The following is a 14,388-nucleotide window of genomic DNA, read 5'->3' on the forward strand; positions in this document are numbered from 1 at the left end:
GGAAGCTTATCAAGATCATCCTGAAGCAGCAGGAAAGGGACTGGCTTTGGGTGGTGGCAATAAGGGTAGAGAGGAGGGACTGACAGGGGATGTTGGGGAAGTTGACTCAGTGCAATTCGGCCGCTGATTGGATGTGAAGGGAGTAGGGGGAAGGTCTAGCAGAGAGCTCAAGACGTGTTTGTGGGCTGAAAGAACAAATGAGTTCATGAAAAGGAAGGCTGAGAGAGGACCGAGGCCTTGTCCTGAGAGTCTGGTCCACGCCACATCCTCTCCCGCGGAACAGGATCAAAACCTAATGGTTTCAAATCATTCTGTTCTCAAAGACCCTCCCTCGGGGGAAAAGAGTCCTTAACTTCTCTCTGGTCATCACAAGGCTGCCTGTCTGAATGGGAAGCCTGAATATCTTGGAAGAAAGGAGTAAAGTTAACCCCAGGCTCGAGTAAAAAAAGAGTAAACTGGAAAGGAGTGAAAAGAGGGTGGACTCAGGCCACGCCATCCACATCGGTAGCAGCCCCTGCCCTGGACACAAGCCCATTAGGACCCCAAGCCTAACGGGTTTCTACTCCTTCTCTGTGGACGGGTTGGATTTATTCCTGACCCCAAATGGGCACAACATAGATTCTAGGTATAAGGGTCTGTTCTCCTCTGAAAATAAACTAAAGAAAGAATATCTCCTGACAACCACAAATGAGATCAAGGTGCACGTAGACAGCATTGGAATACCTTTGATTTAAAAAAAACCCAAAAAACAAAATACTCTCATGAAAGAAAATGATTGTTTAGAAAGTAAAACGGCAGTCACAAGAGTTTGGAATTTTATGGAAATTCCATTAATGCAATGAATCTCAGTTGCTCTCTGTTATCTTCAGTTAATGCCTGTTGAACACCTCAAGTTAGTTTCCTTTGTGGAAAAGAACAGGCAAGGCAAACAACCTTTTCCTTGTCCTGTTCTGAGATCTGTTTGGGGGATCTTTGTAAACAAGTCTGCTAGCTCCTTTTATGGTAGAAAACTGAAAGGAGGAAGTTACCTGCTCAGGGTCAAATAGTGAGTCATAGACTAAAACCCAGAAAGGCCACCTCCCTGTCCCACACTCCTACTGTTTCTACCCCAGCTATTCCAGCTATTTGCTAGTCCTTCATAGAGACTCCAATTTCCACTTCCACACCATCAAAATAATAGGAATCCAATCTGTCATCCTCTAAGTGGGCCTATTAGTACAAAATATCAGGAAATGCGTTTGATCTGTTGACTGTTTGTGGTTTGGCTTGGTGTGTGTCTGCTCTTAGGCAGTTGGACGCCCTGGGGTGCCAGGATCCTCTTTAGAACCGCATCTGGAAGCATCCCAGCATCTCCCAGTCCCCAAGCATCTCCCCAGCTCTGGAGGAGCTGATGAACCCAGTGACTTGGAGGAGCTGGAGAAGTTCGCCAAGACCTTCAAGCAGAGGCGCATTAAGCTGGGCTTCACACAGGTTCGGTCTGGGGCAAGGAGGTGGCAGAACTTGGGTTGAGTGAGTAGAGACTGGGGTTCCCGAGTGGAGGTTTCAAGAGCTCATTGTGTTTGGGGCAAACCCACCGTGTTCCTGTGTCCCCTGAGAATGGGGCACAGTTGCCACTGGTAGGGAAAATGGGAACATTGCTGGTGGAGGGGAGAGGAATGAGAGCCAGGCAAGGAGCTAGGTGCGAGGGCACAGCGCACCCAGAGTCTAGGGAGAGAAATAACCAAGTCTCCACCTTAGAGGGAAGAAACTGGAAGTCAGCCAGGGTGAGCAGAGGTTCGCCGGTTGTGGATAGGTGCTAGGATGGTGAGGGATGTGGGCAAAGGAGAGAAGGGGCCTACCTCTCAAAGTTCTTCCCTCTCCATCCCTGCGTGCAGGGAGACGTGGGTCTGGCGATGGGAAAGCTGTATGGCAACGACTTCAGCCAGACTACCATCTCCAGATTTGAGGCTCTAAATCTGAGCTTCAAGAACATGTGCAAGCTCAAGCCGCTGCTGGAGAAGTGGCTGAATGATGCAGGTAGGCCTCAGGGACATGAGGATGGATGGAGCCTTAGAAGGTCTGCAGGGAAGGGGATGGTGACTGGTCCGTGGTGGGGCTTTCTTTCTTTTTTTTTTTTTTAACAACATTTTAAAATTATTATTTATTTTGGCTGCTCCAGGTCTTAGTTGAAGTGTGCAGGATATATTTTTTTAGTTGCACCGTGGACTCTTAGTTACGGCATGAGAGCTTCTTACTTGCAGCACGCGGACTCTTAGTTGCAGCATGCATGTGGGATCTAGTTCCCCGACCAGGGATGGAACCCGGGCCCCATGCACTGGGAGCATGGGGTCTTACCCACTGGACCACCGGGAAAGTCCTCTGTGTTGGGGCTTTTGACAGTCAGTACATAGCACCCTTTCCTCTCCTCCTGAGTCTGGAACCAATTGAGAAATAAGACACAAGAGGCAGCCAAGTAGAGATAAAAATGTCAGCTTCACTACCGATAAAGCACATGGAAGACATAGCTTTAAGTCTGTGGCCACGAAGACTTCCCCCATTTTATTCCCTACCCCAGACACACCCAGCCTAGACCGTAGGACAGCTCGCCAGAGACAAAGGTCGGGTCTGCAGAGCAAACACACTTACCCAGACTGCTGTCTAGACTATGTCTAGGTCAGGGGGGATAGGGAAGTAGGTACTCTAGGGTCTCATGGCTGAGAGGAGGAGGCAGTAGGCACAACACGAGATCTTCATCTGGCTAATTCTTGAGTAGGTTTTCAGAGGGCAGGGAGTTACTCCAAGCTAGACTGGCTGGGAAAGCCTTACAGCAAGAGTGAGCTTTGCAGGAGGATTCAGTCAGGCGTGGGGGGCCAGGAGGTCCGGGTTGTAAGCCAAGGGCAAAACGTTTGCAATAATTAATGGAAGAGTTTTGTGTCATGGCATAGCACGGGACAGAGTTTCTCAACCAAGACATTAGCAACAGCTTGGGCCAGATATTGCTCTGTGGCAGAGGTGGTCCTATGAGTTGTATGCTATTTAGCAGCATCCCTGGTCTCTCCCCACTAGATGCCAGGAGCACCCGCCCCCTGTTGAGACGTGTAAAAATGTCTCCAGATAGCGCCGAACGTCCCCTGGGGGAGTGAGGGTGGTACAGAATCTCGCCCCAGGTTGAGAACCACTGGTCTAGGAGCAGAGCCAGTGTCAGGGCTGGGCTCTCGTCTGTAGATAGTGTGGGTCAGTGGTTACTATGGAGAGAGAGGAAAGCGGGGGACGGGCAGCCAAGGGTGTGACCCTCTCGGAAGTTGCTCCACGTGGAAACAAGGGAGGGGGTGAGGAAGCTCCCCAGCCCACGCCGCCCCGCCCCCGCCCGTGGAAGGCTGATCCTTCGGCGGTTTTACTGGAGCGCCGAAGTGAAAGAGGTGATCAGGAGGCCTTAGGATCTTCGGGAAGGGATCTTGCGGATCGTTTCTTGTGCGATTCCCTGGCTGCGCCTGAATCCTTCCTAAGGGACCTCCGCACCGACCCCTGAAAAGGAAGTGGCTTCCACACCAACATTCCGCCACCAAGTGCCACTGCCTTTAGCTCAGAACACCAGTCCTCATTTTCCTCGGGATTCACATCCAGGCCTACTTATGAAAGACAGGCTCATGAGCATCACTTGCAGGAGCTCTGCCTGCACCCACTCACACCCACACATGCCGCTGATGTCTGGGTGTCCCTGAACCATGACCGCAAACGCCGGACGCACGGCAGTGAGAGGCATGGAGGACCTTTGCCCAGAGCAACGAGGGGAAGCAGGATTCTTGGTCTGTCTGGCTCCCCTGTGTCGGGGAGGGGGCTGCAGAACCTGCCGGGAAGGGTCATTGGACCCCAAGTCCATCGAGCCAGAGCCTGAACCAGCGGCCTTCCCTTCCCTGAGCCTCCTCTGTTCTCCTCCCTCCCCACAGAATCCTCTCCGTCAGACCCCTCCGTGAGCAACCCCAGCTCTTACCCCACCCTCAGTGAAGTGTTCGGGAGGAAGAGGAAGAAGCGGACCAGCATCGAGACCAGCATCCGCCTGACTCTGGAGAAGAGATTTCAAGATGTGAGCGGACCCTTTGGGTGGGAACGGGTGGGCCGACTTGCACAGGGGTTGAGCAGACGCACACAAGCCCCTCGGCACCACCCCTGCTCCCCCATACACCTGCCTTGGGAAAGGCTCGGGACACAGAGACACGCTCCCTCTCCAGGTGTCCCGGTGCTTGAATGAGAGGCTGGGTTCCAGAAACTTCCACTCCCACTGACCCTTCTCTCCCTGACCTCTGTTTGGTGCCCATTGTCCCTCGAGCCCGGAGATTTAAAGACTGGGGTATAGAATCCCAGAGGAGAGTGCATCTCTGTATCCAGTTGAGATAAAGGGAGCAAAGCCAGGGCATTGTATATAAATTCTTTATCTTCTTTGCATTGTTTTGTAGTTTTCAAATTATATATATAATAAATGCTCATTGTAAACAATTTGGAAAATGCAGGGAGGCAGGAAAAAAATCCGCCACCAAATGCCATCTAAATGCATGTCTTTCTATTTCTTTCTTCTACGTACATTTAAATATTTGTAGTCATATTACATACAGACACCTTTTTGAACTTGCAGCAAAAGTATATTCTTGAGCCAATATGTGGACACTAATAATACCAGTTATGTGCCCCGGGGGAGCTGGGGAAGAGAAGAGGGATAAACAGGTGTGGTCTAAACAGGCTCTAATCAGGATCCTTGAGGTACCGGCCTCCAGAGCTTCCATCCACACCACACAGTCCCTAAAGGGCTCTCCTGTGGCCTAGTTCCACCTTGCAGGCCCCAGGCCTCCAGGACTCCTGTCTCTCCAGCAGAGTCTCCAGCACATATGACTCAGGACTTGACGGCTGCATCCTGCTGGCGGGATGACAAGACCCAGCTTTTCCTTCTGATTAAGTTTCTCAGAGCAGCAAGAGTAAGGGAGGGTGCAGAAGGGAGAGCAGGGAGCTACGATCAAAGATTGGGTGGGGGTGGGAGGGGTCAGAACAAAGGAGTGATGGATATGTATTGGAATGTGTGTGTGTGTGTGTGTGTGTGTGTGTGTGTGTATATGTGTATATATATATATACATATATATATACACACATGTCTCCTTTATAGTCTTGATGGGTCCACATGTTTTAACTTTATCATTTCCTAGTTTGAGATAGGCAGCAAGAAATGACGCAGGAGAAGGGTATCAGATTCTGAGGAAAGAACAGAAGGGAGCGTGTGTTCTGGGGATTCTGCCTGCCCTACCTGACTCATCAGTGGGCTCCTCTTTTCAGAACTTCTGAAGAAGGAGCGAGAGAAGAGCCTCCACCCTGTGTCAGGCCCTGTGCTTGGCAGTTTATCCACATTTTCTCATTTAATCTTCATAATCATCCTATACGGTAGGCATTAGTTCTCTCATTTCATAGATGATAAGACTGAGGCTCAGAGAGGTTCAGAAAGTTTCCTAAGGCCACAGAGTAAGTGCTCAAGCCACTATGCCATCGTAGGTCCGATTCTAAAGCTTTTGCTCCATCTATCGTTCTATCCTGCTTCTTTGGATCATCTGTTCCCCACGCACAATTCTTGATCCTATTCTCTTCTCCTCCTGACTACTCTATCCCTTTGGTTTCTGTAGAACCCCAAACCCACCTCAGAGGAGATCTCCATGATTGCAGAGCAGTTGTCCATGGAGAAGGAGGTGGTGAGGGTCTGGTTCTGCAACCGACGCCAAAAGGAGAAGCGAGTCAACTGCCCTGTGGCCACACCCATCAAATCACCCATGTACAGTTCCCGGCTGGTGAGTGGCCCGGAGCCAAGCTGCCTGCCAAGCACTGGGGGAGATGAAGCCTGGAGGGCAAAGAGTCCTCCCTGTCCTAAAGAAGATGGGGGTTGGGGAGCAAGGAATAAATATATAAACAGAGATGCTGTATACAAAATATATATAAGATAAAGAAGAATAAAGAAGGATAAGGAGATAGAAAGTGATTACAGGGAGATGCTTTTATAGTAGAGGGGTAAGAAAAGACCTCTCTGATAGGGTGACATTTGAGCAGGGATCTAAGTATTGAAAGGGAACGAAATATCTGAGGGATAGAGTGTTCCAGGTAGAGAAACCAGAAAATGAGAAGACCTGACATGTTTGAGGAACAGCAAGGAAGCCAGTGTCGCCAGGGCAGGGTGAGGAAGGACATGATAAGCGGGAGATTAAGTCAGAGAAGTAACAGGGAAGTAACAGGAAGCCATTCACCACGGTCTCGCAGGCCATCGGAAGGACCTTAGCTTTTAGTTTTAGTGAAATAAGAAGCCACTGGAGAACTGACATGGGCTGCTATGTGGAGATTAATTTGTGTAGAGGCAGGATACCAGCCTGAGAATTACAACAATCAGGCTGAGAGTGGTGGAGGCGTGGGCTAGGGTGGAGATCATGGTGGTGAGGAGACGTGGCTGGATTCTGAATGTATTTCAACCATGAGCCAACAAGATGTGCTGTTAGCTCAGATATGGAGTGTGAGAAATAAGGCCAAGATGACTTCAAGGGTTGTGACCTGAGCAGCTGGTTGGAAGGTGCTGCCATTTTTGGAGATGAGGAAGAGTGCAGGAGGAACAGGTTTGAGGGGGGAAAAGACTAAGTATTCAGAGCTGGTCGTATTAAGTTAGATTTACCTCCTAGGCATCCAAGAGGAAGGGCCATGCAGACAGTTATATCTGTGATTCTGGAGTTCAAGGGGAGAAGTCAGGGCCGGGAATAATTTGAAGTTCAGGCAGAATGGGAGGTTTGGAGGATACGAAATGTCTTCTTCATCTAGGAGAGAGGTGGTGCCTGGAGGGTGGGGGGAAGGGGGAAGGTTCTTCTTCAACCCTAGGAATGGTGATGGTTGAAGGTTAAGGGAATTGGGGATAATGGTGTTGTCCTCTGTCTTTTAGTACTCAAGGATGGGTGAAATTCAGCCTCGATCTGGGTGGGACATAGCTATTTCATAAAACTATACTATTGTCTATTCTTTCACCAAACATTTATTGACCATCTACTATGTTTTGGTCTCTGTGCTGAGAGATGGGGATGCACAAATAAGTAATGTTTGTTCCCTGTCCCAGAGGACCTCACTGCCTAGCAGAGGAGGCAGACAAATAAACAAATGATAAACAACACGGTGATTTCTCTTGGAGAACTTAGGAGTAGCAGCTAACAAAGCCTTGGGAGGTGGTGGTTAGGGAAGGCTTCCCCAAGGAGATAATTAATACCTGGGCTGAGTCTGAAAAGACAAGAAGGAGTGAAGAGGCAAATAAGTGAGGGGTGGAATTCCCCCAGGGGGATAGTATGAGAACAGTGGTATGGAGGAGGGAGAAGAGGGCACATGCACAGAATCGCAGGTGGTTCCACATGGAGGGATGTTGAAAGATGTGGCTGGATAGATCAGCAAGGCCCAAACAGAAGGGATTATGAACAGGGCTAAGGACCTTGAAGCCCTGGGGAGTTGCTGAAGGGTTTGAAGTAGGGCATTAGTGTGATCTGACTGCTTTTTAGAAGGATCACTTTGACTGTAGTTATAAAGGGTGGTTTGAGAGGCATCACATTTGGTTTCAGAGAGACCAGTTAGATGTGACTGCAGTTATCCAGCAGAGACATTACAAGGGCTGAAGCAAACCCATTTGGTGAGAATGAAGGGGATGGGAGAGATTCAGGAGATAATTAGAAGGTAGAATTATTAGGTCTTGGTTAATAAATTGAAAACCGGGTGGGACAGGGAGAGCGATGAAGGAGAGAGAATACTCTGGGATTACTCTCAGCATTCAGGCTGGGCTGATTGGGTAGAAGCTGGTGCTGTAGATGGAACAATTAATTAAACACAGGGGGAGGAGCTGGCTTAGGAGCAGGAAACCATGATGATTTCAATTCTTTACATCATTATGATATACAGAGAGGCCTGTGCGACACCCAAGTGGGAATGCCCCTGGGCACTTGGAATAATGGGTCTGGAGGTCAGGAGGAAAGGCTAAGATAGAGAAATGGACTGGGAGTCATAAGCACACAGGTGGTAGTTGGAATCCTGGGTAGGGAGGAGCTCACCTGTGGAGCTTGTACAGAGGAAGCAAAGAGGAGAGTTGAGGTCTCAACCCTGGGGAACACTAGCTTTTGAGGGATGGGCAAATGGAGAGCAGCAAGGAAAGAAACTGAGAAGGAGGAACCAGAAAATGCAAAACATTGCAATGAAGTAGATGGAGGGGTGAAGCGGATGTGAAGAGCCCTGCAAGAGTGCTTTGGGAACACAGATAAAAGACCCCCAAATCAGAATGGGGCGTGGGAGGGCTAACCCCCTGATTTGTTTGGAGAACAGATTAGGAGTTAGCAAAAAGAACAGCAGAGTTGGCAGAACGAACAGTGTGTGAGAGGCATGGAATTATAAAACAACATGATGCATCTGGGGAATCACCAGCCTTCTGGTCTGGCTGGAGCTAAGGGTTTAGGACTAAGCCAGAGAGGTGGATGACAGCTAGATCGTGGTGGGTCGTGGATGCTAAATTACTCTCAAAGATATGAAGAACCATTGACAGCTTTAGGTTGGGGACAATGTGATATTCATTCACCACTCCTGTCTTAAATACTTACTGAGCGCCCACCATCTGTTTGGCACTGGGATATGGTGGTGCACAGGATACTTATTGGTGATCTCAGCTTAGAGTCTAGCAAGGAAAACAGACATTAAACAAATGCAATTTGTGATGAAGCCTCCAGAGAAGATGTGCGGGTATTTGAGGGACCTAACCTAGTCCAGATGTCAGGGGCTTCTCGAAGAATGATGCTCAAAGTGACAGCAGAAGAAAGAGTAGACTTGAATGGGGAAAAGGTCTGAGTTGCCGTGGGAGACAGGACGGAAGGGTGGAGATTGTGTGGGGAAGAACATTCTCTGCAGAGGAAACTGTGTACAAAGGTTCTGAGGCTGGGGTGGGTGGGGAGAGGAAGCAAAGAAGGTTGGAAATGGAACCTGAGGAGTGAGGGAGAGTGTGTGAAAGAGGAAGCTGGAGATGGTAGGCGGGGGCTAAATCACGTAGGGCGTTGTAGACCATGTTAGGGAAACTGAACCATGTCATGAGAGAGTCAGATTCTTTAAAGATGGGGCTTTGTTTAGAATAGATGGGAGGCAGTTATCACTTTGGTTCAATCCCAGCCCGGGACACCAACGTGGAGGAAAGTGGCGGGAGGCATGGAGGAGCCGTAAAGGAGTGTCATGGGTTCTCATTGTGCATTCAACACATATTTACTGAACACCCGCAAAGTTCCAGGCACTGCAGTAGACACTGCGGACACAGCAGAGGACCACGCAGGCAGCATCCTGCTCTCATGAATTCCCCAGCCTAGTGGGGGAGGAAGATGTTAAATAAATAATCACATTAATCCTTGTGGCATCCTGAAGGAAGAGACTAGAGAAAGTGTTCTAATCCTGTCTTCTCCTCAGGTCTCATTGGGACACTCTCCATGGGACTAGGACATAGTTTCTTCTGCTTCTGATGTGAAATGATCTCTAAGATACACAGTTAAGGGGGAAAAAAAGAATGACAGAGAGAGAAGGAAGGAAAAAAAAAGGCAAAATTATTCAGACCAGTGTGCACAGAATGCTTCCATTTATATGCAAAATGTTAAAGGAACCATATCTATGTCTGCTTGCATATGTATAGTCTGTCTCCAGAAGGAAGCAGAAGAAGCTGGTCGCAGTGACTAAATAATTATTTATTTAAAAACAACAACAAATTTCTGGGGGTGTGGCAGCGGGGAGGGGCGGAGGAGAAGAGAGAGGGAGGTTATCTATAACATCTCTTACCTCTTACCACACCTGCTTCACACCTGTCTCCACCCTTGGTGGGCCCCAGCCGACCGAGGACGCACCTTGTAAAAGGGCAGGTAAATGAAAGCAGCAGAACCATTGCTGATTAATTAGGAAATGAGTACATGCTGCATCCTGTCGGGGTGGGATGTTCCAAACTGGGGAGGGGAGGATCTCCACTGGCAGCTCCCTGAGCAGAACTTCCTTGCAAGGTCCTTTGTAAAGGTTGATCTGAGTGTCCCAGGTCAGCATGAGAAGAATAAGGGGGAGGAAAAGTATGCAGGGTTCAGCTCAAATGAAGAACTAAACAGTTTCTAGCTAGAAACACACAACAGTTGACAGATTCCTGCTGGAAGGAAGGGAACTGACAGCCTTGTGCTGTTTGCCAGGCATCGAGTTAGAAGCTTTACGGACATTATCTCATTAAATCTTAATTAAAAGAAAATATGAGGGAGGTATTACTGCTGTTTTACGGATGAGAAAACCAGATCTCAGTGGGGTTAAGTAACTTGCCCAAATCACACAGACAGTGGTGGAGCCAGGGCTCACCCCCAGATCTGTTGTCTATTCTTTTTATTATGTCTTGTTCCAGGTTGTGCTAGGATAGTAATAGTAAGGGGGGGAATTCCTGAACTGTGTGGGAGGTTAAGCTAAATCATCTTAGGTCCCTTGCAAACTCAGAGCTGAGGGTGCTGTGAAGTATCCAGGGCAAGATGAAAGGCTTCAGAGACCACAGTTCACCTCCTGCAGTTACCTTGGGAGAGTGGATGGTCCACTCATGCATCAAGATGGGATGCCTGAAACAGGGTGGTTAGGGCTGGGTGCTCTGCTGCCCTGAGCAAGTGCAGGGGTCCTTTAAGAAAGAAGAAGAGGGACTTCCCTGCTCGTCCAGTGGGTAAGACTCCATACTCCCGATGCAGGGGGCCAGGGTTCGATCCCCGGTCGGGGAACTAGATCCCACACGCATGCTGCAACTAAGAAGTCCGCGTGCCGCAACTAAGACCTAGTGCAGCCGAAATAGATAAATAATAAATAAAATAAATAAATATTTTTTTAAAAAGGAAGAAGAAGGGACTGGAAAATAGGCAGCCATCCAGCAGTGTCAGCCGCAGCAGGGTCCAGGAGGCATGCTCCTCTCATCACTGGAGCACTTGAACAGGGCAGCTTCAGCCTGGCAGTGCCCAAGAGACCTCGCCAGGGGACACGCAGCAGGGAGGGCAGGGCCTGGTGTCAGCAGCAGGGAGACGTGGGAGCAGGGCAGAGCCAGAGCTGGGTGCTGTACGTGGTCCAGAGACCTTCCTATGAAACAAGGCACAGAGTGCAGGTTTGGGATTAGGAAATCATCCAGGAAGCTGAGCTCTGTCTCTGCAGAGTCTGGGGCACAGCATCCTGGGAGAAGTGCCAGAGGTGGGAGAAGGAAGCAGAAGTGGACATTTATAAGCTTCTGTTGCCTTTCAGGTGTCTCCCTCTGGGTCTCTGGGGCCCCTCTCTGTCCCTCCTGTCCACAGCACCATGCCTGGAACAGGTGAGCTCTAAAAATGAGGTTTCTGAATAGTAACAGAATTCTTTTAAATAATGGGATACTAGAACTGAGAGGTACCTGCCTAAGTCAGCATTCCCACAACGTATTTCAAAAGATGGTAAAGTCTGTGCTAGGAAGAAAAGGTTTCTGTGATCAAGTAAGTTTTGGAAATGCTGGGTAGGCAAAGTTTGAACAAGTGCTTGTTTTTGTTTTAATTGCCTCAGTTTCTCCATACAAATGAGCTGTATGGAAGGCAGGGTTTTCCAAACCAATTTTCTGCAGAACTCTATTTTTCAAAGAGTATTACAAAGCATTTCAAAGAACTAGAGAGGATGACCATATGACAGTTCCCAGTGTCTGACAGTCCTTTGTCCTGACATAATTATCAATACCAGTGCCTTCGACCCTTCAAAGCATCTTAGCTTGGAGGCTGAAATATATGTCACCTTCTCCACGGAATGCTGTTTGGGGAACTCAAATACAGTTTAATCCAAATCTGCCATATTACAGAGGTCAAAAGGGGGATGCAGGGAAGTGAAACAAGCTGCCACAGGCCACAGAGCTGCTTAGTGAATGGCCCAGGACTGCTCACTCCACAAACCGTCTGGAGATGGCAACAGCAGAGAGGCTGGCCGTCTCTACCTGTGCTCTCAGCTTCTCTTTCCTGCCCGAGGACTTTGCTTTCTTTCCTCCTCTCTTCCTTTTCCAAGGCTCTGGTTCTTTTGCTCATCCTGCCCCGTGGTCCGGGGCTGCGTATGCCCAGCCCAGGGTGTGTCTTGGAGTAGGATGATTTTGGCATCTGTATCTCCTGCGTTCGGCTAGTCTGGGACTCGCAGAACCAGCCATGCTGCTCTCCAGGGCCCGGGCCGAGGAGAGCGTGTATGAGGAGGGCCCCTCTGGGGCCGGGTGTCGATGCTAACATGGTAGGAGTTGGGCAGATGGGTGGCGGCTAGGGACAGGGTGAGTCCCCTTGGAGGACACGTGTCTGAATGTCACGAGGTCCCCAGACCCAGCCTCATTGTTTCCCCCTTGTTTTTGCCTCTCCTCGTTCTCAGTAACGTCATCCTGCTCCTCTGGGAACAACAGCAGGCCTTCGTCTCCTGGCCCAGGACTCCATGCCAGCAGCCCTACTGCATCTCAAAATAACTCCAAAGCGGCTGTGAACTCCTCCACCAGTTTTAACTCTTCAGGGTGAGGCGGAGGGGAGAGCCCAGAGATACCTCAGCGGGGCCGAGGGACATATGAGAAGCTGTGTCTGGGTCAACACCTTGGGAAGGAAAGCTTGTCACAGGGCTGGACAAGGGAAACGGGGGGTGGGGGGCAGGGAGGGGGCAGGGTGGAGCGCCAGACTGGCCTCTCTCCCTAGGGAGTGGGATTTAAAAGAGAAGCCTCGGCCAGTGAGCAGTCCTGGCAAGGAGCTGTGTCAACAAAGCCAACATTTCCCTCCTCACTGGGAGGGTGGAAATTTCCAAACCCTCCTGTCAGAAAGGGCCAGGTCCTTCACTGGGCTGAGGAGAGTTACCCTCCAGGCCAGCTCGTCTGCTCTGGGGTGTTCTGCCCGGAGCCTGAGCTTCCAGTGTGGCTGACACTGTGAGAGCAGGAGGGTGCTACCCCCAAACCTCGTGCTCCCACCCGGGATGCAGCGGGGAAAGCAGCCTCTCAAGCTTTGATTAATGAACCAAAGAATCTACTCGAAGAAGTGTTCTCAGCGGATGCCTGGAGAGATCCTTCCCCGATTCAGAACAGAACAGAGATTTGCAAGTTAGGCGATTGGTTGAAGACCTGAGCTTGTCGGAGGAAGTGAACCCGCTTGTCCAGACCCAGACTGTTCAGCGAGGCAGCCACCTCTTATGGGCCAATTGTCGCACAGCCCCAAAGGCTGGAGCTCCTCGACCGCCTCCACCAAAAAAAAAAAAAAAAAAAAAAAGAGAGAGAGAGAGAGAGAGAGAGAAACATATAATGTATATTTTAAAGAATTGTTTTGAGACATAATTCACTTTCCATAAGATTTACCATTTTAAAGTGTACAAGTCAGTGCTTTTTAGTTTATTCACATGGTTGTGCAATTGTCACCACGATCTGATTCCAGAACATTTTCATCACCCCTGCCCCCCATACATACCTGCTAACACTCACTGCTCATTCCCATCTTCCCTCCTCATTAGAAGCTGTCCGATTGACTTGTTTCTTCCTTCCTTCTAGATCTTGGTACCGATGGAATCATCCCACCTACCTCCACTGAGACCAAAACGTTTCTCCGAGGCCACCTGGCCCTGTTATTCCCCACAGGAAGGAAGGGAGTCACGCCTTCTCTGTGTGGACAGATTACTTTCAGGAGAGTAGAAGAGAATCGCCACTATCAATGAACCCAAACTCTTGCCTTCTTCAGGAGCAAGGGCCTCTGGAGATCCAAACTGTGACCGAACCATGTGCTGGCTCCTAGCGCCCTTGAAACGCACAGCCCTCCTAGGAGTTGGCCATTTTTACCTTCCTTGCCTGTGCCCTTCTCCTCTCATTCCAAATATGTCAGATGGCTTCACTGCGACAGTGGTCTTTCAAAAAGGACCTCTTGCCATTATTCTCCAGCTCATCTCCGGCTCATTCTGGGCACAGCCATTTGCCTGGTGCCAAACCACCAGACAGGAGACAAGGTTTTGACTCTGAACTTAGCCACAATCTCCGAACTGATTCTAGAATCTATGAAAAGATTTGAATCTGATGTCTCCACCAAAGCTCTGATGTCTTCTCTGTTCAGCAAAGCTTTCTGACTGAGTCTTCATGTCACCCTATTTTCTCTTTAGCCCCGCCCCTTTTCCAGAACCACATCCATTCATGATTGTGTTCTCCGAATTCCCTCCTCTTTACAGAACGCTGAGCCACGCTCAGCCCCCGGGCACATTGCTCTGCCCACAGGTGTTCTTCTGTCTGCTCCGTCCGCCCCAGAGTTCAGGAACGAACGCCTGTTCTTTCTCTCCTTTCCTGTATTTCTCCTTATCTCGTCCTCTCTCCCTTCTCCTGGTGCAAAAGGAAGAACACAAAA

General features: G+C 49.5%; 1 protein-coding gene across 1 annotated transcript in view; it reads left to right on the forward strand.

The window, feature by feature from the left end:
• Nucleotides 1–14,388, forward strand: part of POU2F3 (POU class 2 homeobox 3) — an 80,238-nt gene extending 65,850 nt beyond the window's left edge. Inside the window, exons 7-13 of the mRNA XM_059067874.2 lie at nucleotides 1,288–1,470; nucleotides 1,875–2,016; nucleotides 3,927–4,063; nucleotides 5,641–5,802; nucleotides 11,285–11,351; nucleotides 12,404–12,539; nucleotides 13,551–14,388. Of these exons, the coding sequence (XP_058923857.1) occupies nucleotides 1,288–1,470; nucleotides 1,875–2,016; nucleotides 3,927–4,063; nucleotides 5,641–5,802; nucleotides 11,285–11,351; nucleotides 12,404–12,539; nucleotides 13,551–13,590 (867 nt within the window). The 3' untranslated portion in view covers nucleotides 13,591–14,388. The remainder of the gene's footprint in view (nucleotides 1–1,287; nucleotides 1,471–1,874; nucleotides 2,017–3,926; nucleotides 4,064–5,640; nucleotides 5,803–11,284; nucleotides 11,352–12,403; nucleotides 12,540–13,550) is intronic.

This window comes from Kogia breviceps, chromosome 7, assembly GCF_026419965.1.
Source record: "Kogia breviceps isolate mKogBre1 chromosome 7, mKogBre1 haplotype 1, whole genome shotgun sequence".
Lineage (NCBI taxonomy): Eukaryota > Metazoa > Chordata > Mammalia > Artiodactyla > Physeteridae > Kogia > Kogia breviceps.